Here is a 23,358-nt window from a genome sequence, read left to right as displayed (position 1 = left end):
AAACCGTAGTTTGAAACCCTAACCCTAGTTTGAAACCCTAACCCCAGTTTGAAACCCTAGCTGGAAACCCTAACCCTAGTTTCAAACCCTACCTTGAAACCCTAACCCTAGTCTCAAACCCTAGTTTGAAACCCTAACCCTAGTTTGAAACCCTAACCCTACTTTGAAACCCTAACCCTAGTTTCAAACCCTAACCATACTTTGAAACCCTAACCCTACTTTGAAACCCTAACCCTAGTTTCAAACCCTAGTTTGAAACCCTAACCCTAGTTTCAAACCCTATTTTGAAACCCTCACCCGTTTCAAACCCTAGCTGGAAACCCTAGCCCCAGTTTGAAACCCTAGTTTGAAACCCTAACCCTAGTTTGAAACCCTAACCCTAGTTTGAAGCCCTAGTTTGAAACCCTAACCCTGGTTTGAAACCCTAACCCCAGTTTGAAACCCTAGTTTGAAACCCTAACCCTAGTTTGAAGCCCTAGTTTGAAACCCTAACCCTAGTTTGAAGCCCTAGTTTGAAACCCTAACCCTAGTTTGAAACCCTAGCTGGAAACCCTGACCCTAGTTTGAAACCCTGACCCTAGTTTGAAACCCTAACCCTAGTTTGAAACCCTAGTTTGAAAACCTAACCCTAGTTTGAAACCCTAATTTAAAACCCTAACCCTACTATGAAACCCTAGCCCTACTATGAAACCCTAACCCTAATTTGAAACCCTAGCTGGAAACCCTAACCATAGTTTGAAACCCTAGCTGGAAACCCTAACCCTAGTTTGAAAACCTAACCCTAGTTTGAAACCCTAGTTTGAAACCCTAACCCTAGTTTGAAACCCTAGCTGAAAACCCTAATCCTAGTTTGAAACCCCAACCCTAGTTTGAAACCCTTGCTGGAAACCCCAACCCTAGTTTGAAACCCTAGCTGGAAACCCTAACCCTAGTTTGAAACCCCAACCCTAGTTTGAAACCCTAGCTGGAAACCCCAACTCTAGTTTGAAACCCTAGCTGGAAGCCCTAACCCTTGTTTGAAACCCTAATTTAAAACCCTAACCCTAGTTTAAAACCCTAGCTGGAAACCCTAACCCCAGTTTGAAACCCTAGCCCTAATTTGAAACCCTAGCTGGAAACCCTAACCATAGTTTAAAACCCTAGCTGGAAACCCTAACCCTAGTTTGAAAACCTAACCCTAGTTTGAAACCCTAGTTTGAAACCCTAACCCTAGTTTGAAACCCTAGTTTGAAACCCTAACCCTAGTTTGAAACCCTAGCCGAAAACCCTAACCCTAGTTTGAAACCCTAACCCTAGTTTCAAACCCATACCTTGAAACCCTAACCCTAGTCTCAAACCCTAGTTTGAAACCCTAATCCTAGTTTGAAACCCTAACCCTAGTTTGAAACCCTAACTCTACTTTGAAACCCTAACCCTAGTTTCAAACCCTAACCCTACTTTGAATCCCTAACCCTAGTTTCAAACCCTAGTTTGAAACCCTAACCCTAGTTTGAAACCCTAACCCTAGTTTGAAACCCTAGTTTGAAACCCTAACCCTAGTTTGAAACCCTAACCCCAGTTTGAAACCCTAGCTGGAAACCCTAACCGTAGTTTGAAACCGTAACCCTAGTTTGAAACTCTAGTTTGAAACCCTTGCTGGAAACCCTAACCCTAGTTTGAAACCCTAACCCAAGATTGAAACCCTAGTTTGAAACCCTAACCCTAGTTTGAAACCCTAGCTGAAAACCCTAACCCTAGTTTCAAACCCTAACCCTAGTTTGAAACCCTAGCTGGAAACCCTAACCCTAGTTTGAAACCCTAGTTTGAAACCCTAACCCTAATTTGAAACCCTAGCTGGAAACCCTTACCATAGTTTGAAACCCTAGATGGAAACCCTAACCCTAGTTTGAAAACCTAACCCTAGTTTGAAACCCTAGTTTGAAACCCTAACCCTAGTTTGAAACCCTAGCTGAAAACTCTAACCCTAGTTTGAAACCCCAACCCTAGTTTGAAACCCTTGCTGGAAACCCCAACCCTAGTTTGAAACCCTAGCTGGAAACCCTAACCCTAGTTTGAAACCCCAACCCTAGTTTGAAACCCTAGCTGGAAACCCCAAACCTAGTTTGAAACCCTAGCTGGAAGCCCTAACCCTAGTTTGAAACCCTAATTCAAAACCCTAACCCTAGTTTAAAACCCTAGCTGGAATCCCTAACCCCAGTTTGAAACCCTAGCCCTAATTTGAAACCCTAGCTGAAAACCCTAACCCTAGTTTAAAACCCTAACCCCAGTTTGAAACCCTAGCTGGAAACCCTAGCCCTAGTTTAAAACCCTAACCCTAGTTTGAAACCCTAACCCTAGTTTGAAAACCTAGTTTGAAACCATTACCCTAGTTTGAAACCCTAACCCCAGTTTGAAACCCTAGCTGGAAACCCCAACCCTAGTTTTAAACCCTAACCCTTGTTTGAAACCCTAACCCTAGTTTGAAACCCTAACCCTAGTTTGAAAACCTAGTTTGAAACTATTACCCTAGTTTGAAACCCTAACCCCAGTTTGAAACCCTAGCTTGAAACCCTAACCCTTGTTTGAAACCCTAACCCTAGTTTGAAACCCTCACCCTAGTTTGAATTCCTAGTTTGAAACCCTAACCCTAGTTTGAATTCCTAGTTTGAAACCCTAACCCTAGTTTGAAGCCCTAGTTTGAAACCCTAACCCTATTTTGAAGCCATAGTTCTAAATCCTAACCCTAGTTTCAAACCCTAGCTGGAAACCCTAACCCTAGTTTGAAACCGTAACCCTAGTTTGAAACTCTAGTTTGAAACTCTAGTTTGAAACCCTAGCTGGAAACCCTAACCCTAGTTTGAAACCCTAACCCTAGTTTGAAACCCTAGTTTGAAACCCTAACCCTAGTTTCAAACCCTAACCCTAGTTTGAAACCCTAACTGGAAACCCTAACCCTAGTTTGAAACCCTAGTTTGAAACCCTAACCCTAATTTGAAACCCTAGCTGGAAACCCTAACCATAGTTTGAAACCCTAGCTGGAAAAGCCTAACCCTAGTTTGAAAACCTAACCCTAGTTTGAAACCCTAGTTTGAAACCCTAACCCTACTTTGAAACCCTAACCCTAGTTTGAAACCCTACTTTGAAATCCTAACCCTCGTTTAAAACCGTACTTTGAACCCCTAACCCTAGTTTCAAACCCTAACCCTAGTTTCAAACCCTAACCCTAGTTTCAAACCCTAACCCTAGTTTCAAACCCTACTTTGAAACCCTAACCCTTGTTTCAAACCCTAGTTTGAATCTCTGAAAAAAATGCATCCTAATAAATTGTATATATTATGTACATATTAAAAATACATTAATCGGCCATGTATGTGCAAACATACAATTTGTGTTTGTCAGTTGCAGTCGCTACAGCCTCAAAGTTCTTATATGTGTACGTTGATTAAATAAACAAACACAAACACTCTGTTGTCCGCGGGAAAACAAAGTCAGCTGGGATTGGCAACCCACGTCAGGTAAGCTGTACAGCAAATAGCTGGAGGGATGGATGTTTACAACGTTAATAGCGAGGGGGGAGAAGCTGTCGGAACGTCCGCTGGTGTTATTGCGCATCGTTGGAAATCGGGCTTGAGTCCAAGATCAGAGAACACGGGCGACCGACCCCACAAGAGCTCTGCGCGTTTTTCCACATCAAAATGCTTTTGTCCATTGTGCGCCAATTGTCACGCGTTCATCTCTGCTCTGTCGCCGGGTCGTCTTCCAGAATGGGACGAGGTGCCATCGGATGAAGAGACCAAACATCTCAACGAGTCCGAGTAGGTGCTCCCACGCCCTCCGGGCTCCACCTCTTCGCGACTCGGCAGCTCACAACCCTTTGCCCTTCGACAGGTCCTTCACCGTTTTGGCCGACAAGGTGACCCGAGGCCTGCTGGTGTTCAACAAAGTTTTCACGGAGCGCGCCGAGGTCTTCTGGCAGCACGTGGTGAAGCTCCACGCCCTCGCCGACCACCTTAGCACCTTCCACCAGAAAGCCAAAGCGGCCGGCATCACGGGCAGTACCACGGCGGCCGTCGGCGGCGTGACGGCCATCGCCGGCCTGGCCCTGGCCCCGTTCACCTTTGGCGCCTCGCTCATCGTCACGGCCGTCGGGGTGGGCGTGGCCACCGCCGGAGGGATCACGTCGGCCTCTGCGACTATCTCGGATAACGTCAACAACATGCAGGAGCGCAAGAAGGTAAGCGCGACGGGAAGACTTTCGAGCATTCATTCCATATCCTCGATCCGTTTGAAGATCCGCGGGCGCTCGTCACGTGGCGTCTCGTCACCTGCGCCGGTTTGCAGGTGGAGGCGGTGCTGCAGGAATACGAGTTTGACTTCCGGGGCTTGGCCGAGATCCTTCACTTCGTCAACCACGGACTGTACAAACTGCGCGGGCATCCTTTCCTCCGATCGGGCACGCAGCATTATTCTGAGGATTGGGAGGTGCGCAAGGCGGTGCAGATGATCAGCTTGGTGGACTCGCCCGTCATGCGAGCCATGGAGGTGACGGACGCCATCTTACAGCTGGTCCAAGGACTCAATGGCGGAATGGAAAAGTACTTCAAGGACTCGCGAAACCTGAAGAGAGCCTTCAAGAAGGAAGTGGTGGCTCGTATAAAAGAGGCGGCCAATGTGCTCAATGACGGAGTGGTGGAGCTTAACGGCATCAGGGAGGAGCTCCAGAAGGCCATCGGGAACTTTTAAACCTATTTGTCAAGAATGAATATGGACCGGTTTGAAGTACAGTAGCAAAGACTGCAATGTCGCCTACCTTTTGTCATTTGAAGTCACCCCTCATATTCTTTATAACTAATTTGCACCGCATTTGATTGTAAGGAAATGTCTTTGCTATCCAATAAAGGATTACAGTTAGGCACCACGAGTATACTGTAGGTGTCTTAGTTTATGTATACATGTACACTAGTTTGTGTATAGACTACAACATTTTATGCTAATGAGAAATGTTCACTATTGTATAATTGTATAAGCAAATAAAGATGGCACTTGTTCTATCCAGACAATCCTTTTCTTGTTTAACTTATGCACCATAAGACTGCACTCCCAACAAAACCCTTTAAACGTTTTAAAAGTAAAGTGTAATCTACGGTTGCTTAGTTAGCTAGCAATTGTATTTTGAACATGGAAAACCAAAAATAAGATAATACAATGGGCAAACAAAGAATGGTAAAGTGTTTCGAAAACAACAATGGAGAGCTCTGAGAAAACATGGAGAATAAAAGCTTTAAAAATGACCATGGATAGTAGAAAAAACATATATATATATATATATATATATATATATATATATATGCTGTATACGTATATGAGCTGAGCTCTAGCGGAGACAGGCCCGTCCAGCGTCCACCAATCCAAGCCATGAAGCCAACCTTCTTCTTCTGCTTCTTTAATGGCGCTTTGACTAGCGCCACCTGTTGACTTGGCATGGTGACTGCTTTGCTCTATCTGCGAAATTGTTACTTCGATGTCACACCACAAAAATAACAGTGAATCACATGAACAATAGGGCTTACATTACATTTCTCTGCAATTAGCTCCTCTGCTATTTTTATGCTTCATAATAAGCCGCTTCTACTTCAACATATAAATACGCCCTGGGTCCCCCCAGGAAGAAGAATTTATTTTTTGACATTTGGTCTATAAGTACGCCTACATCAACAAAAACAAAGACATATAGATCAACTTACAACAGAGTAACTTAGCGTTGTTTTTTTTAGTCTCTTTCTGCCTCACTTTTCAACAGTGTTAAATATTTTTCCATGTTGTCTCTTAAGGCACAGGTGTCAAATTCATGGCCTGGGGGCCAAAACCGGCCCACCACATCATTTTATGTGGCCCACCAAAGCAAATTATGTGCAACAACTTCAGGTTTCTTGCTCGAATACCAAAACATCATATTGTCTTCACTTTTAAAAACATTGAGATATTGCACGCATTTTTTTTGTTACCAAGCCCTCTTTTTGAATGTCATATTTAATTTTTTTTTTTTTTTACTGGTGTCTGATTTCAAAACTAGCTATTCATCAATTTTTTAAATGTGCATATAATAGGAGTCAATCATACCTTTATTTAGGTACACGGTCAAAAAGGACACTTTACATGCTCATTTTTGTAGAACGAACCCAACTAAAACCAACAGCGTCTTTTGTCCCGTTCAAATGCGCGTCTTCTTCTTAAGCGGTCATGTAGCTCGCGCTCAGCTTGACAGCAAGCGGCAGCACGATGGAAGATTCCAGTAGCTTTGCAATTCACGTCAGCCATATCCTTGCTTCAAATTAAACTGCACCAAATCCTGGACAAGTTTGTGTTTGTGGGACCAAAATACACATCAATGCGACTTAAGGTTATTTTCAGTCATTTTTTTTCTGACATTTATTTCATTCATTTATAAAAGAAGAAATAACAATATGAACACAAATGGACTCCAATCTCAAATGGAATGGAGCAGATAAAAGACTTTGTCTTATTTTATCTGCCCCTTTCACCCCAGGATTAAGTTACAAAAAAAAAAGAAAATGTGATACTTTAGTTGTTTTGTACTAAAATGTGCACAAATTCTACTCAAAACACTGATTTTGAACATTTCTTGCACAGGTTCATTGAAGCCACAAAAAGCCTACTTTGAAACCTTGACCCTAGCTTACAAGCCTAATTTGAAACTTGTGCAGGTGATGCTCCTTCCACACGCTCGGAAATACATGATGGGGATGCACAATGCAGGCTCAACATTTTTTCAGCAGGCCACTTCTCATATACTGAAGAGAGTACAATGTCCACACAAAGATTTGTGCATTTTTTTCTTCCCCATTAAAAAAAAAAAAACACATTTTGTTTTATTTACACTAAATTGTTCAAGCGCAGACTCAGAGGTAGTGTGTGTGCGTGCGTGAATGTGTGTGTGTCCATTGGCAAGGTCTATTTCTTCATTTTGTTCTGCCGGTCCAGGAACTTCTGTCTTCTCTCGACTGGGATTTCGTCAAGACTGATTCCGTGGTTACTGGCCCTAGGACACACATACACTTCAGTGACATGCTTTTGTCCACCCCCACCAAAACACCATCAACAAATGTTCAAGAGCATCGGGTGGGACGTGCGAACGTCACATCCTTACCCTCCCTTGAGGTCCGGAGGAACAGGCAGAGGTTTATCGAAGCCGTCTCGCCCCACTAGCCAAAAGGTGTCCTCTGAACCTTTCACCTAAAAAAAAAAACAAACAAAAAAAAAAAACATAATTGTTTCACACTGTAGTAAGACATTTTTCCCCCAATTTGTACAGTCGATGTAGATAAAGTGTGCATGTACGGTCATTTTTAAAAATGTATAAGCCTTTAAAAAAAAACATGGTGGATCGTCAGATGAAAAAAAAAAATTTATAGAATGGCTTTTTTTAACGACCTTGATGTAAGGCATGTTTTTAAGTGCCATAAAGGCATTTTTATTAAACCACATGATTGATAGTCAGACAAAATAAAGTAATATTCTAAGAAAATTATTTTTATACCACATGTATGTATATATGCTAAGGTGCTGTTGTTTTTTTTACCAAACGACATACTGACATACTATATAGCATTTTTTTTTTTAAACTGCATTTGGTATTTTTGATAACAGACATGGTGGATAGTCAGGTAATAAATGACATTTTTTAAAACCAGTTAATGACTTGTATATTACTTTTTTTTTTAAGTAGCATGACATACATACATACATATGTATTATGTATATTCTTTAAACGACTTCATGGATGGTTAGACTAAAAAAATGAACAAATATAGAAATGCATTTACTGAAAGACAATTTTTTCTTGATTTCTTTTTTTTTTTTTTTCTTTTAATCAATATGATTACATATTAGCAGCATCACGTAAATAGTGATGTACAGTAAAGCATTTTTTTTTTACACCTCAAAAGCACATGCTGAAATTGCCTTAGAAGCCCCACTAACAAAACAGACACGAGGCATTGAGCCGGAAAAGTGTAGCAGAGTGTACCTGAGCTTTTCTGGTCTCCATATGGTAACCCAGTTTGAGACTCGACAGGACCTTCACTGTGCTCAGACTGATGTGGATTCTGTACGCTGCAAAACAAACACCATGAAAAGTCTTGTTTTTTTTTTCCTTTTTGAAAAATCATGTACTTTTTTTTTTTTTTGCACATTATCTAACATTCGCAACCAATCGGAAGTTAGCACATACGAAGTCCGGAGGCTTCCATGATTGAAGCGGTGGTCACAGTATCGCCGAACAGGCAGTACCTGGGCATCGTGAGACCCACCACGCCGGCCACAACTGCACCTGGACATACATTCACACACACATTTCTTTTTATTCATTACTTTCAATTAAATGTTGCTAAAACACGTTGGCTGCCATTCTGTATGTAGCATGAGCTGGGCAGAATACTGACTCTTTTTTTTTTTCTTTTTTTATTGGAATGATGTCGAGTCTCATAAAGGACATCTACAGTCGATAGTATGGCATTTTTGGGGGAACAACAACTAAGTTTTTACCAGAGTGGAGTCCAATTCTTATCTTGACTTTAATCTCGGGCATGTGCTTGATCTTAAACGCTCCGATGGAGTGCAGGATATCCAGCGACATGTTGGACACCTCGGCTGCGTGTCGATGGCCGTTCCGGTTGGGAACGCCGGACGCCACCATGTAGGCGTCGCCAATCGTTTCCACCTGAACACAGACACGCACAAAAAAAAAAGAAGGAAAATATCAGCTCGACGTAAAACTGGAACACTCATGCTTGCTTCAAATCGTCCCTGGAGCTGACCTTGTAGACGTCATGAGATGCAATGATGGCATCAAACATGGTATAGAGGTCATTGAGCAGGTCCACCACCTACAAAAAAAACAGATGATGTCTCGAAAGGTATCATTTTATACCGCAAGCATTTTGAAACAACTTTCCTAATGACATGAAACTGTGAGGTTGAAAAAAAATAAACAAAACTGCATAACATATAGAAAGACCATTTTCAGAGGACCAGATGCATAGTAGGCACCTTTTTGACGACATGATGTTCGATGTATTAAAAAAAAAAAAAAAAACACAAAGTAAAGAAAGGATTATTTTTAAATGACATGATTTTAAAGAAGACTTAAAAACAATGAGATGCCCATTCAGGCATTTTTAATCGACATGCATGGAAAGGTCATTTTCAAAAGATGCATCGTCAGACAAAAAATAAGTATATATATATATATATATATATATAATGTATGTATGTATGTATATATGTGTATATATATATATATATATATATATATATATATATATACAATATTAGGGGTGTAACGGTAGGCTAAATCACATTTCGGTTCGCTTCGTTTTTTTGGAAACTTCGGTTCGGTATATTTTCGGTAGAAAAAAACAGATTTTTTTTTTATATGGTTTTTTTTGGAAAAGATGACAAGTAAATGGTACATTTTTAAGAAAAAATAAGTAATAGCGAACCATATACATATATATATATATATATATATATACACATATATACATACATACATACATTATATATATATATATATAATGTATGTATGTATGTATATATATGTATATATATATATATATATATATATATATACACATATATACATACATACATACATTATATATATATATATATATATATATATATATACAATATTAGGGGTGTAACGGTAGGCTAAATCACATTTCGGTTCGCTTCGTTTTTTTGGAAACTTCGGTTCGGTATATTTTCGGTAGAAAAAAACAGATTTTTTTTTTATATGGTTTTTTTTGGAAAAGATGACAAATGGTACATTTTTAAGAAAAAATAAGTAATAGTGAACCATATACATACATACATACATATACATATATATATATATATATATATATATATATATATATATATATATATATATATATACATACATACATACATACATACATACATATACATACATACATACATACATACATATAGTGTATATGATGTGTATTAAAGGACGCACAGCTGCTGGACTTGAGCGGCTTGTACCTCGATGGGCTCACTGAGAGCCGAGATGGTCGTGAATCCGACGATGTCGCTGAAGTAGAGAGTGCAGTCCGAGTAATGCTCCGGCCGAACCGGCTTCCCTTTCTTCAGAGCCTGAGCCACCGACCTGAAACAGTTATCAGCTTTTAGAATGCAAACCCCGCCGCTCCAAAAACCCGCCCGCCATGACGAGCGGAATATTTTCATTCATCGCAGGCAGCAAATGCGACGCAGAAAGAAAGTCAACAATTCCAACGTGTCTCACTTGGGCAGCAGTTGTCCCACCAGCTTGTCCGTTTTGTTCCTCTCCACCTCGAGTTCATCCGTCCTTTCTCGGATCAGATCTTCCAGGTTGGAGCTGTACTGCTCCAACATCCGCAGCATGGAGTCGATGATGTTTGCTTTCTTCCCTCTGTTGATGCCCCGAAACTGCGGTAACATGAAAACTAAGAACTAAACGAAGATCTTCCACATCGGACGGGCCGGTCGGCCGAAAGGCCGCGGTGGGACGGCTTCACCTGCTTGAAGATCTCGTCGAAGCTCGGCCTCTTGGCGGGGTCTTCGTTCCAACATTCGCTCATCAGCGCGAGGCATTCGGCCGGCGCTTCGTCCACCGAAACGAGGGGCCGGCACAGAGGGGGCGGCTGCTTCAACCGCTCCACGATCTCTGGCAGGCAAGGCAAGAGTGGCGGGAGTCGGCGTTGGCGCACACACATTCCGCGGACGACATCCTCACCTAGGGCGGGCATGTCCATCATGGCGTAGGGGGGAGTTCGCGATATGACTTCTTGTATGATGATGGAGAAGCTGAACACGTCCCCGGCCATCGTGCCTCCTCTCAAGGGACGCCTCAGGATCTCGGGCGCGGTCCACAGCAGTTCTGGCGCAATACGCACGCACACAGAAAAAGTACAGTGCATCTGGCAAACTGTTTTGGGGAAAAATATCCCAAAAGCGTTTGTCGCATGTTACATTTTTTTTGGGGGGGGGGGGGGGGGGGGAATGATATAATCAATTTTGGGATGAGGCTGTCAGATAAAGCGTGGAAAAAGTGAAGCACTTTGAATGCTTTCTCAAAGTGGAGCGGCGGATAGACGGACCTTCGTCCCACTTACCTTGCGGGTCCTCGGAAATGTTGAGGCTCTCCGAGTGAAGGATCATGGGAATTCCGTAATCGGTGATCTTCAGCACAAAGCGTCCGTCAACCAGGCAGTTTGTGGACTTGAGACGGCCGTGACTTAAAGCGCGGAGATGGAGATGCTTCATCCCCTGCAACACAGCCGGCGCTCCGGGTCAGCTGCGCTTCCTTTCGGACTCGAACGCGGCGATCGCGTCGGTGTCACCTTGATGAGGTCCATCAGGAGGGAAGACTTGAACATCCAATCCAACCTCATGTCGCCGTCGGCCAACAGGTCCGCCAGGCTGCCGCGGGGGCAGTGCTCCACCACCATGGCGAAGATTCCAGAGTCCACGAAGAGGCCCAAGTAAAGGTTCAGGTTTTCGTGTCGCATGTCCCTAAGCTGGAAAGACGGAAATTCAGAGATCCGCCACAGTCCTTTGACGCGTCTCTTTCGTACCTGGCTGAAGAGCTTCTGTGTGTGTTGATTGACTGTCACAGAGCCCGTCAGCGGGAACTTCTTGAGCCAAACCCAGTCACCCTGATAAAAGCAAAATGCACTGGTTTTTAGCCATCTTCGGGGGCGGCCATTTTGTCTTCTGTCGACCGAAAATGACATCACAACTGCTCACAACGACCAATCGCGGCTGACCCGTTTTCTGAATCGGAGCCGTGATTGGTCGTTGTGAGCAGTTGTGATGTCATTTTCGGTCGACAGACGACAAAATGGCCGCCCCCGGAGATGGCTAAAAACGAGTGGATTAACACTTATTCCACAAACGCAATATTTATCCGAATGCCTTGTTTACTAGTGGGCGTGCATAGTAGATATTCTTGAAAAAAAAAGTGTTTGCGTTGACTTCCCTTTTAAAAAGGGAGCAGTCGCTTCCAGTCAAAGAGCACGCGTACCTCCAGTATTCCGATATTGGAGCTCTCGGGTGTGGTCAGAATGTAGCTTCTGGCGATGGAGCGGAATGGCGTTTTGATTTCGAGAAGACTCCTCATGATCGACTCGTCGTTCAGCTTCTAAGGGGTCCATTCACAACACGCTACGTATGAGACCGGTATCAGCTCGGTATTGTGCCGATACGTACGTCTGCATTCCTACTCAAAGAAATGCTCCAAAAACTAGACACCGAACGACTTTGCCAGCCTGACATATAATTTCATGGCACTGGCGGAGCTAGAGGGGGGCAGCAGGGGCACCTGCCCCCCTGAAATATGCTTGGACCCCAGAGGGGCCAGACCAGATAAATGACTTTTAGATCATTTCAGGCAGGTAGAATAAAGGACGCCATTTTTTTTTTTCTTTGTGAAGCAGTTTTGTGAATCATTTACTTCACTTGAGAAGCAACTTTCTAACTTTGTTTTTTTACCCCGCAGATTTTATTAAACAACAGGTGTTATTATTATTATTAAACAGGTTTTATTAAACAATGAAAATGTGACAACATAACGAAAGAACAGTCGGTTGGTTGTTGTAAATGATGCTCTTCAAAGTGGAGGACGAACAACATGGCGCAGAAGGGAAGCAGTCGCCATCCAAGCAAGCACTAAGTTTGAGCTTGCAGCCCCACCAAGGAAAGTGACCGGAAACAATAACCAGTTGAGCAAGACTGAACTGCTGGAAATGTTGGAAAAGTGTGTTTCAAAACCTTTTTGCTGACTTGAGTGTCGATGAAGACGATGTCATCCAGCGTCAGAATGAGTTTGGAGGTGTTCTCGGCTCCCCTGCGCTTCCTGTGCAAACATTTTTGGAATCAGTTCATTATTTTGGGACGGAAGCACTGAAGACGTCGGCGCGCAGGGGGGCCCCGCTTTACAGTCCCGACATTTCGAGGTTACGAAGGGCACATGGTCATCTAGCTTGCGCAGCGGGCTTAAAGCGGAAGTCAACGCAAACATTTTTTTTTCAAGACTATGTTCTATGCAAGCCCACTAGTTGAAACAAGGCATTCTGATCAATATTGTGTTTGTGGAATAAGTGTTAATCCACTCGTTTTTAGACATCTTTGGGGGCGGCCATTTTGTCTTCTGTCGATTGAAAATGACATCACAACTGCTCACAACCACCAATTTCAGAAAACGGGTCAGCCGTGATTGGTCGTTGTGAGCAGCTGTGATGTCATTTTCAATCGACAGAAGACAAAATGGCCGCCCCCAGAGGTGGCTAAAAACGAGTGCATTTTGCTGCTTAATTTGTATTCCACAAACGCAAAATTAATCAGACTGCCGTGTTTCAACAAGTGGGCTTGTTGGGAACATATTCTTGAAAAGAATATGTTTGTATTGACTTCCGCTTTAAGAATACGTCACCATCTGGCACAATAAGGCACTCGGTAAGAGCCATACTTAAAGAGGAAATCAACCCAAACATATTTTTTCAAGAATATCTTCCCAGCAGGCCCAGTACTGGAAACACGGCATTCTGATTAATATTGCGTTTGTGGAATAAGAGTTGATCCACCCATTTTTAGCCATCTCTGGGGGCGGCCATTTTGTCACTTCTGTTGACTGAAAATGACATCACAACTACTCTGATAACGACCAATCACGGCTCAGCTTCAGAAAACAGGTCAGCCATGAGCTGTTGTGACGTCATTTTCAGTCGACAGAAGTGACAAAATGGCCGCCCCCAGAGATGACTAAAAATGAGTGGAATAACTCTTATTCCACAAACGCAATATTTATCAGAATGCCGTGTTTCAACTAGTGGGCCTTGCATAGAACATATTCTTGGAAAAAAAATATATGTTTGGGTTGACCCCCCACTTTAATGGCTTTTCATTTGATTGTTTTATAATTATAGCCGAAGAGCGCTAATACTTACTTACTGTATTTATAACCCAGTTTCCTTACCTGATCCAAAAGAAAATGGCTCCAAGCAGAATGCAGACCAACGTGAAGAAAAAGAAGCCCATCAAAGCGTCCGTGTCTACAGGCAAAAATAAAATAGCATCACCTAGTGATGTCGCCTAAGAGAAGACCTACTGTACTAGTACTACTGATGCTGCACACACACACACACACACGCACACAACTTGAAAACCGCTGCCACGTTTGACTTTTTAAAACGGACCGACGGGATGTTACAGCACCTGTGCAAGCCTCGTCCGGATTGAACCAACAGGAGCTGGCGCTCGGGGGTTTCCCTCCCGGGAAGTTGAAGGAGCGCCTCAGCGGCTTCAGACTTCCAACCGGCCCGACGATGTGCGTCGGAGCCAGAGTGTGAGTGGGCACAAGTTTGTCGCCGTCGCAGTCCAGCACCACGTAGCCGGCCTGCATCCCCTCGCCATCCCTGCCGCCGTACAACACCTGCTGGCAGCCACGGCGCCGCGTCACGAACGGAGCACCGCCTGGATTCGGGACATGGACCCACCTGGTTGAATCCCTGGTAGTCAAAGCCACCGTCCGACAGGCCCAACTGATCACCGGTCACCCATCGCCCGCCGCCCGCCTGACGACGCTCCTCCACGGCCTTAGCGACGAAGTACACCATGTTGAAGATGGTCCCGAAGAGTGGAGACACCTGTTGCGGGGGGGAATAAAACAAAAAAAACATTCACCAGAACTCTTTGCCAAAGTCAACATTTGTGGAGCGATACAATCGCCGTGTTTGTGGTGTTCATTTTTATACTTCCGTCGCCGCCACGGCCGATCGGATCTCTCTTTTCATTTGGGCCTGACGAAAAGCTTCGTAGAAATTCTGATCCGACGCCATGGTGACCGTCAGAACCGAGCCGTAGGCGTGACGGAGTTGGGTGCTGTTGGTCAGCTGGGGGAACGCTGTGTCCTTAAATCAGGAAGTTAGCAAAACGTTTCAGGTAGCGCTCACTGCTTGCTGGATGTAAAAATATCACACGCATTTTTGTGGACTATATGAAACAAAACAATCATTATGTAACGCTTTGGATGGGGCCCGAAGTTTTGGGGAATCATAATAATGGCAAATTGAAGTTCAAACTATAGATGTCGTACTTTCCCAAAAGGAAGACAAACTATTGATGTTGGCCTTTCCTAAAACAAGTTTGGTGACGTGGGGCCCCAAATCCACGGAAAGGGATCCCCAATGTGGTTTCCCGTGATGATCAGTTACCTGGTAGGGCAGCGCGTACAGCAGCGCGTCGTATGGAATAAAGACGTAGCCGGCTGACACCATGCCCATGTCCAGAGCGGCCAATAGGAGCTTTCTCTGATCTTCCCCTCCAATAAGGACGGAACTCATGCACAAGATCACCACTGTAAAAAAAACACACACAGCAACTTCAGGGTTCTTCTGTTTCACATGATCATTGCCTTGTTACAAGAGTTCTCACGTTTTTGAACCAACATTTGAAGTGGAAGTCAACCCAAACATATTTTTTTTCAAGAATATGTTCCCAGCAGACCCACTAGTTGAAACACGGCATTCTGATAAATATTGCGTTTGTGGAATAAGTGTTAATCCACTCATTTTTAGCCATCTCTGGGGGCGGCCATTTTGTCTTTTGTCAACTGAAAATGACATCACAACGGCTCATAACGACCAATCACGGCTCAGATTCAGAAACCAGGTCAGCCGTGATATGTCGTTGTGAGTAGTTGTGATGTCATTTTCATTCGACAGAAGACAAAATGGCCGCCCCCACAGATGGCTAAAAACGAGTGCATTTTGCTGCTTAACTTATATTCCACAAAATCAAAATTAATCAGAATGCCGTGTTTCAACTAGGGGCCTGCTTGGGAACATATTCTTGAAAAAAATATGATTGAGCTGACTTCCGCTTTAAAGAGCCAAGATGTCCCAAAACAGAGTCGCTAACGCTGAGATTGTGAACCCAAAGCGGTGCTAACCTTTGACCATGTCGGCATCTCTGATCGCTTGAAGGGCATCCCGAGGGCCGTCCTTGGTCCTTGTTTCCATGGTAACAACGGGGCCAACCGGTAAGCCGAGGGCCCTGAGTGCGGAGGCCACTTCCTGTCCGGTGCTCCTCCAAATGTCGACCGGGGCTGAGAAGGGACGGAAGAAGAAGCCGGTCGCTAAGCGAGCTTTCAAACCTCGCGATCATTTTGACCTCATCGCATTCCTGACCCGAGATGACGCCGACGTGCGCCCAGCGAAAGAAACGCAGCACGGCGAACAGGACGGCGCTGGGGCGAGGGACGGGCGGCAGGTTTGGCCACCCGGCATCCAGGCAGCCGGGCGACGCCAGCCCCGCCTCCCAATGTTCAGCCAATAAAGACGCAGCCTGGCACAGGGCGGGATTAAAGGGTCCAACGTAGGCGTGGCCGTAACCCTCCATGTCGGCAAGTTCTGTTAAAGCTTCAAAATCACAGCAAGCAGCTGTTAGCATGTGAGCATTTCTGCGCATGTTAGCAAGTTTACTTTTACAGTTAACCCACATTTTTTGCAGAGGATCCAGACTATGCGACATGATTTTACTCCCCCCTCACATTTAAACTGATAAGCGCATGCTTTTTAGACACATTGTAAATGTATAGGAACCCAGGGGGGAAAATGACAAGCAAAGAACGAGCCTTGAAGCGGCAGTGTATTGTAGGGTGGCCTGTGACATTGGCGAGTGTGCGTGTGAGTGTCTGGGCGTGAGCTGTGCCCAACAGCAGCTCCCGCATGAGTGTGCCCACTGAGTTTGTGGTTGACTGTTCCGCTGGTGTTCAATAAACGGCTGGAAACTGCATCGGCAAATGCCGCTCCCCTTTCCCACATACGTACGTAAATAGAGTACCCCAATTTATTGCCACGATACACACCTTTGGAAGTGGAGCATTCTTCATCCAACAGTTTGACATCATACCAATAGCCTCGGCTCAGGCTGGCGTCAACCCGTAACCTTGAGAGTGCCAAATTGGCCGCCGCCGTTGGCATGGCCCTGGAGAACATTGGATCACAGGACCAGGGTCCAATGAGAGCCAACTTGAAGGTTGCGCTCCAAACCTCTGCAACACTCAGCCAACACAAACACAGACCCAGCAACCGCCTGGGCAGCAGCATCCTCACTCTGGAAGGCAAAGGGAAACAACCCAAAAGACCAAGTTTAACACAAAAGACGGTGTGTGGGTGTGTGGGTGTGTGGGTGTGTGTGTGTGTGGGGGGGGGGGGGTGTAAATGCGTCTAATCCTGGTTTCAGGGATATTTTTACTTGGCAGCTTTACAGGATTAAACACCTCATCGGAGCAGTCAAGCAAGCAGCAAACGTCACTTGTGACCGTCAACCTGATGTCGCAAAAGTAGTTTCCCTCCAGATTCATGCATAACTACAATAAAAGGACTCGACTAGCTCTTGCCCTGGACTTTCATGGGGGTTGGGTGGCGCAAGGAGGCTATCATTTAAAGCCCCAAAAGCCGAGAAACAGCAACATTTGCAGACAAATTATGGTAGCCACATATCATAGTCGAGTCTGTGACCTGTTGTATTCTAATGAATACAAAAAAAAAATGCACACTGTATCTAGGCCTGAATAATCAACCTCCGATTGCATGAATGTAACCACATTCAAGCAGAAGAAATGTCCCCCATCTATCAAACGCACTTGACATTTTACAAGCAAATATTTCAGCAATAAGTATGAAGACCCGGTAGCAAGGACGCACTACTTACCTTTGTCTGCGAGCTTCATTTGTCCAGAGAAAAGCCAGCAAACTGACGCTGAGTCAGGTGGAAGGAGCCCACCGGCGAGCGCGAGAAAGAGGCTTTGACTTTAATCTTGTTTAGCTTCAGGTGACATCTAATGAGAGCTTGATGGCCGTGTGTGTTTGTGCGCGAGCGCAAGGTGAGCTGGCGAAACAGAGCCCAGACCTTCCAATTAGACATTCAACACATCCGAGCGGTGGCAGTAGGAGGTAACTAAGAGCAGATCGTTTGCTACTTCAATTACGTACAAAGTTACTGTGTGCAAAAAGTCGATTTTTCAGGTAGGCTATTTGTACTTTACTGTTTCTGGCAACGTTTTCCTTTTCAACAGCGACCTTTCCGCCTTACTTACTTCTTTCAACCTGTACGTATGGCGGTAGGATGTAAAAAAAAAAAAATACAGGAACAACGACGACATTGAGAAACGTGAACCTTAAAGCGTTAACATTATTAACGTTGGACTGAAGTACAGACTGCGAGGACTTTTGCCACCTCTGAATATGATGGCCACAATGAAAGTGTGCGCAAAGCAAACGCGCGTGCACAACTCTCTCTCTTCAAAGTTGATTTTTGTCGATTCGTGTACACACTTTTTAATCGGGCTCCACTGGGAAGTCTGCAAGAGTTTGATATCCATCCGCACACATTCCACATTAGGAAAAAAGGTATCGACAGACTTTCTGCCATCTAGTGGGGGAGCATTCAATTGTTCCGATTGTCACTGTGCATCACAGGCATTGATCAATGAACAAAGATGCATCATTTGTGGTAAAATAAAAAAAATAAAAAAATTCCAAGCACTTAAGTGAGATTGAATAATTTCCCAAGGCACACCCGTTGGTTGATACGCAGTGGTTGGCAATCGCTGATACAGTTGATGTGAAGGCAGCTCCATTTTAGTTTAGATCAGGGGTCTCAATTTAAAATATGAGCATCAAGTATTCCACAAAAAAGGGGTTTCAGTACAGCAATTGACACTCTCGATTCCGTATTAACCCAAAGAATTCTTTAAAAAAAAAAAAAAAAAACACTGATAAACTAAAAACTGGTGGAAAATGGGGGGATTAAAATCCTGGGATATTTTGTGTGAGTGAAGAAAACACATGAGATTTTATTTTTGGGCAATATCACCCAGCCCTACCTGTTACTTGCCGCACTTCAAAGCATGTCTTGTTGAGTAATGACATCTGATTTCTTGAGCACCACAACTTTCACTGTGCATTCTGTCTCCTGTATTATATATTGGCTGTTCTCGTCACCAACCTGTCTCTTCATGGCAGGTTTTGAAAACGACATGACTGGGACTCTGTACCTGGATATCTTTTCCTTTCGCTTGGTGTCACTTCAGAATTATGTTACGCCGAAAGCTATTATGAGCCTGAGCTATGGTCGCCCATAAGTGATTAAAAAAAGAATATTTCGGGCAACAATAGGGCAAAAACATGGGGGCCACACTAACAATCTTCTATGTAGGGGGCCGCAAAATATCATCCTGCGGGCCGCAAATGGCCCCCGGGCTGCAAGTTTGGGACCATGCTTTAGATCAAGACTTGACTTTCACTGGGTGCACTGCTTCGCCATTGAGAGCCAATCTAATAATCCAGATCGGGATTAGTTCTACTGTCCCAGCTGGTCTGCGGCCAGGAATAGAGATGGGATTAGCCCAGCCGGGTCAGGTCTGGAAGAGGGTCGGATAAGAGCTGCTCTCATTTACAGAGTCAAACGTCAAATACAAAAAAAAAAAAAAAAAAGAAGAAAGCAAACAGTTAAATGACTTCCATGGGGTTTAATTGGTTCACTGTGCCAACAATCAAACACACACACACACACACACACACACACACACACACACACACACACACACACACACACACACACACACACATATTCTGCTGCAAAGTAACCTCTAAAAACTCAAGACAAGGGCACGACGAGGGGCATTCCTTTCCAAACATGGACAGGACAGCAGGAAGGAGCAACTGTCAGTGGGAAATCTTCATGTTTCTGAAGCTCGAATTGTCCCTAAAACAGAAACACATCGTAAAATTCATTGGCACGCAGCTCGTGTTTGGACTAAAACGTGGCCACTTAGTGAGTTTATTTAGCATGGGTGTCAAACTCAAATCAAACATAGGGAAAACGTTAAAGCACACTTTAGTTCACCGGCCAATTACATTTTATGAACAGACCAAGACTAAACATTTTCGAAACTAAAGCCGTAAATAGCGCTTTTCAGTAAATATGGTCGCAATTTGAAATCAAAATGTTTCTTTGCGCTTTTTCCCCAATTTGTGGCCTTTCACATCTTTTCTATGGTCATCTTATCATGTCTTGTATGCAGCTCATCTATGATGCTTGACACTGGTTGCAAACAGACTGGTGGACATTAAACAGAACACAAACCGCACTTTCCCGATATGCTTTGCTGGAGTGAGAACGATCACGTGTGACCGTTACGGTGCCTCGTATGGAATGCAAAAATGGGAGTCGTTGGAGGCGTTCGTACCTGAGGCTGTCGTTGTGGGTCTTGTACTCCATGATGGTGCTGGCGGGAAGGTTGAGAACCCGTCTCAAAGTGTCTCGGATTCTGGACGTCGTGGTTTGGTCGCTGGAAGTCCTGTTCCAGATTGAAAGGAAGTCCTCCTGAAACGCACAAACGGTTCATTTCGCTTGGATGGACCAGAGACCCGGTCCTGACCTGAAAAGGGTTTTCTTCAAGCCTACCCTCTTCCATCTGTTGTTAAAATGATATTTTGACTATGAATACAGTGGCAGTATAGTCAATTGAGGGATGATACGGATACGTGACATTTCCCACTCATTCCAATGGAGAGCGATGGCTTGAGATACGAGCGTTGGGAGTTACAAGCGTGCTCACACACCGGTAACTCAAGACAGCCCTGAACACGAAATACTGCAACACATACTCACCAGAGATGCTGATTATGAAGTGGATTCATACGCGCAGATCGCGACAGATATGTTGTGCTAGTCGAAATGTAAACCAATCGAGAGGACAAAAAAAAATGCTGACGTCAGTGTGTGTCAGCTAGCTTTAGCTAATTAAGTTAAGGTACCGCTGACTGTACGCGACATGAAATCCACTCGTTTTATCAGGGTTAGGTTAAAGTATTAATACGTATATTGTCCCCGACTCGGGCTGCAACAAGCAATTATTTAAATAATAAATTCATCTTAAAACTTTTTTTATTTTTGACAAATCAAAAAAAATGTCCATCCCTTTTTTTTCAAAAGCAGGGCATTATTTCAAAATCACAGTGCAGAAAATGCACCAACAAAGTGATCATGATCCAGTTGCTGGTTTTGTCCGTAACATATCAGAAAATAGGCAAAAATATTGATCGTTGTAGACCAGATGTTTGCAAATGTCTTATTTTTCATTAAATACAAAAATAAACGGTGGCTTTTCATGGCAGGGCTACAGAAATCTGGCCATATTTACTGTTGAGAAGCTGAAATTCAGAGGATTTGGATCGTGAAACTAATCATTGATTATCAAAATAGTTGTCAATTAATTTGGTAATCAATTAGTTGTTCAATAATTGAGTGATTGTCGTACCTATATCCCCAACAATATTTAAGTCCCCCTTCAATTTTGAAAATTCTGTTTAGTCCTATTTAATCCAATGGAAAGTTTCCAACTTGGAAAATTTCAGAAATTTGCAAGCCCTATTACATCAGTATAAACTGCTATTAGTGGCAGAATGCCAATCGTATTCTCATACCTGGAAGCGTATTGATACGACGGCGCCGCAAATTTCCTCCCCCACCATAAACTGCTCCCCGACCATGGCGAGAATGATGTTCTCCCAGAATCGGCTCGCTAGCCCTTTCCGAAGCCGGATGATCCACTTGCCCCCGCTGCGGTTGCACTCGTCCTGAAAGGAGGACAAAGACACAACTGTGAGGTCAGTCGATGCTTTTCGACTAGGCAGACAATTTTTGCCACCGGGGGGAAAGTATGTGTCGTCAAAGTCCATCCTTACCTCCCACATAGGTTTGATGCCCTCCTTGAACAGGTGGAAGTCGCTAGGTCCACTCAGGTCTCCTGGACGCACAAGATGACTGTAGAACTTCCAGAACTGTTCCACCTGGAGACGCAAACTTTTGAACACTGGAAATGCAGAGAAGCGAGCATGATTGCGCGTGCGTGCACATACCGATGCTACAGTGCCAATCCGTCTGATGTTTTGTTCATAATTTTGCGTGCTCGCAGGACGACTCGGCGTTCTTCGGCTGTACCAGAATGTGTAGTTGTACTGGAGAGGATGTTCTCCCACGCCTGGACTCACCGTCTGCGCACACAGACACGTGACAGATCCATAGACACAGACAGACCTACCACAGGCATGACGCGCTGGTGACGTCACCTTGCCACGACTGCTGTTGTTTGCAACTTCGCCGTTGTCGTGACGACATCTGCTTTCTTCCACCTCTACATTTGGACTGCAAATACGGAGCGTCACTGTTATCAATTTGTCTCATGAGTGATGTCAATGCTTCAAAAACATTGAAGATTGGCTAATTGATCATTTTTCTCTCAAATCCTTTCACAACAGACACAAAACGGGTGGCATGAAGCCTTTTGTTTAAGAAAATTTCACTCATTTTTACAATGTGAGTCTATTGAATGTCACTTGATGTTAAAGAGAAAGGGGGAAAGAAAGAAATACACAGCTGAAAGGTTTGGGGACATTGTATTCACTATATATATTTTTTTTTATTTTGGATGATTTCGTTGGTGTTTCCACACGGACATTGCAGAAATTGTGAAACATTACCACATTGATTATTACCATCTTTGTCTCGTCTGTGCAGGGTGCAACTGCACAACTTCATTTCTACAAGAACAAAACGTGTTATGAATGTTAAATCCTTCCTTTATTCAAGGTTTATCAAACGGTTCGGCTAGCATTCTTAAAAATGATTTATTTGCTTTCTTGTGCTCTACTGATAATTGACTTGACTTTTGCAGACGTTGCAAAAAAAAAGCGTCGTAGCAAATCGGAAAAACAACGCGAGGGTAAAAACTATGACGAATATAATATACCCAAAATACATTTGTTTATGTTGTCTCGGTCCGTGTTTGAATTTGTTAAACTCCCTGCTGAAACTAATCCACTTGTGTGACTTCTCAGTATGCTAACAGCAGCTAACTTTTCAGATGCTTTTTTTTTTGGTGTCTATTTCCCGGATTCAATCGTGTCTTACCACTCCAGCGGGTCCATCGCTTTTCTAACGGATCCTCTGCAATGTTCGCGAAGTTGAACTACGTCCTTTTGTTGTCGCTTTTAAAACTTGAATTTATTTGTACTCGTGACTCCCATCGCGTCACAATTCGCTTCCTGCCTGTGGTCGACGAACGCATGCGCGGTAACAGCAGAATACTACGGCGCTTGGTAAAGGACATGCGAGATCGCGTCTCAAACAAGGACCTTACAAATACATTCAAGTAACAGTAAACAAGGTTGTTGTTATACGCGAGTGGCTCAATAAATCGTTTAGTTGAGACAGAAGACGGGACAAAGCAACTCAAACACG

At 43.9% G+C, this 23,358-nt stretch overlaps 3 protein-coding genes across 4 annotated transcripts in view; 1 reads left to right on the top strand and 2 right to left on the bottom strand.

Annotated features, from left to right (window-relative positions):
- LOC147151162 (uncharacterized) overlaps positions 1-5,030 on the top strand; it is a 31,245-nt gene extending 26,215 nt beyond the window's left edge. For both annotated transcript variants that reach the window (XM_086014516.1, XM_086014506.1), the window contains exons 30-32: positions 3,743-3,794; positions 3,868-4,213; positions 4,321-5,030. In XM_086014516.1, coding sequence (XP_085870642.1) covers positions 3,743-3,794; positions 3,868-4,213; positions 4,321-4,722 — 800 coding nt within the window. In that variant the 3' untranslated portion in view covers positions 4,723-5,030. The remainder of the gene's footprint in view (positions 1-3,742; positions 3,795-3,867; positions 4,214-4,320) is intronic.
- Positions 5,031-6,374: 1,344 nt separating this feature from the next.
- On the bottom strand, positions 6,375-18,417 carry LOC147151161 (retinal guanylyl cyclase 2-like). The gene is made up of 24 exons (XM_086023478.1): positions 17,764-18,417; positions 16,916-17,163; positions 16,236-16,466; positions 15,998-16,153; positions 15,261-15,403; positions 14,802-14,957; positions 14,544-14,693; positions 14,263-14,479; positions 14,024-14,099; positions 12,820-12,904; positions 12,074-12,190; positions 11,625-11,705; positions 11,391-11,567; positions 11,163-11,316; positions 10,784-10,927; positions 10,566-10,714; positions 10,313-10,476; positions 10,051-10,174; positions 8,817-8,885; positions 8,545-8,719; positions 8,231-8,329; positions 8,027-8,112; positions 7,148-7,233; positions 6,375-7,039 (listed from the first exon to the last, which is right to left on the bottom strand). Exons 2-24 carry the CDS (start codon positions 17,154-17,156, stop codon positions 6,952-6,954), a joined length of 3,168 nt encoding a protein of 1,055 aa, XP_085879604.1. The 5' UTR covers positions 17,157-17,163; positions 17,764-18,417; the 3' UTR covers positions 6,375-6,951.
- A 1,150-nt stretch (positions 18,418-19,567) lies between these two features.
- Positions 19,568-23,223, bottom strand: eif4e2rs1 (eukaryotic translation initiation factor 4E family member 2 related sequence 1). The gene is made up of 7 exons (XM_086056473.1): positions 23,029-23,223; positions 22,188-22,263; positions 21,978-22,112; positions 21,804-21,908; positions 21,543-21,695; positions 20,303-20,439; positions 19,568-19,818 (listed from the first exon to the last, which is right to left on the bottom strand). The coding sequence occupies exons 1-7, from the start codon at positions 23,043-23,045 to the stop codon at positions 19,779-19,781; spliced, it is 663 nt and encodes a 220-aa protein (XP_085912599.1). The 5' UTR covers positions 23,046-23,223; the 3' UTR covers positions 19,568-19,778.
- Between the last annotated feature and the right edge of the window lie 135 nt (positions 23,224-23,358).

This window comes from Filicampus tigris, chromosome 2 (assembly GCF_054856515.1).
Source record: "Filicampus tigris isolate MCC_2025a chromosome 2, RoL_Ftig_1.0, whole genome shotgun sequence".
NCBI classification, from domain to species: Eukaryota; Metazoa; Chordata; class Actinopteri; order Syngnathiformes; family Syngnathidae; genus Filicampus; species Filicampus tigris.
This window is presented reverse-complemented; position numbering and strand designations above follow the sequence as displayed.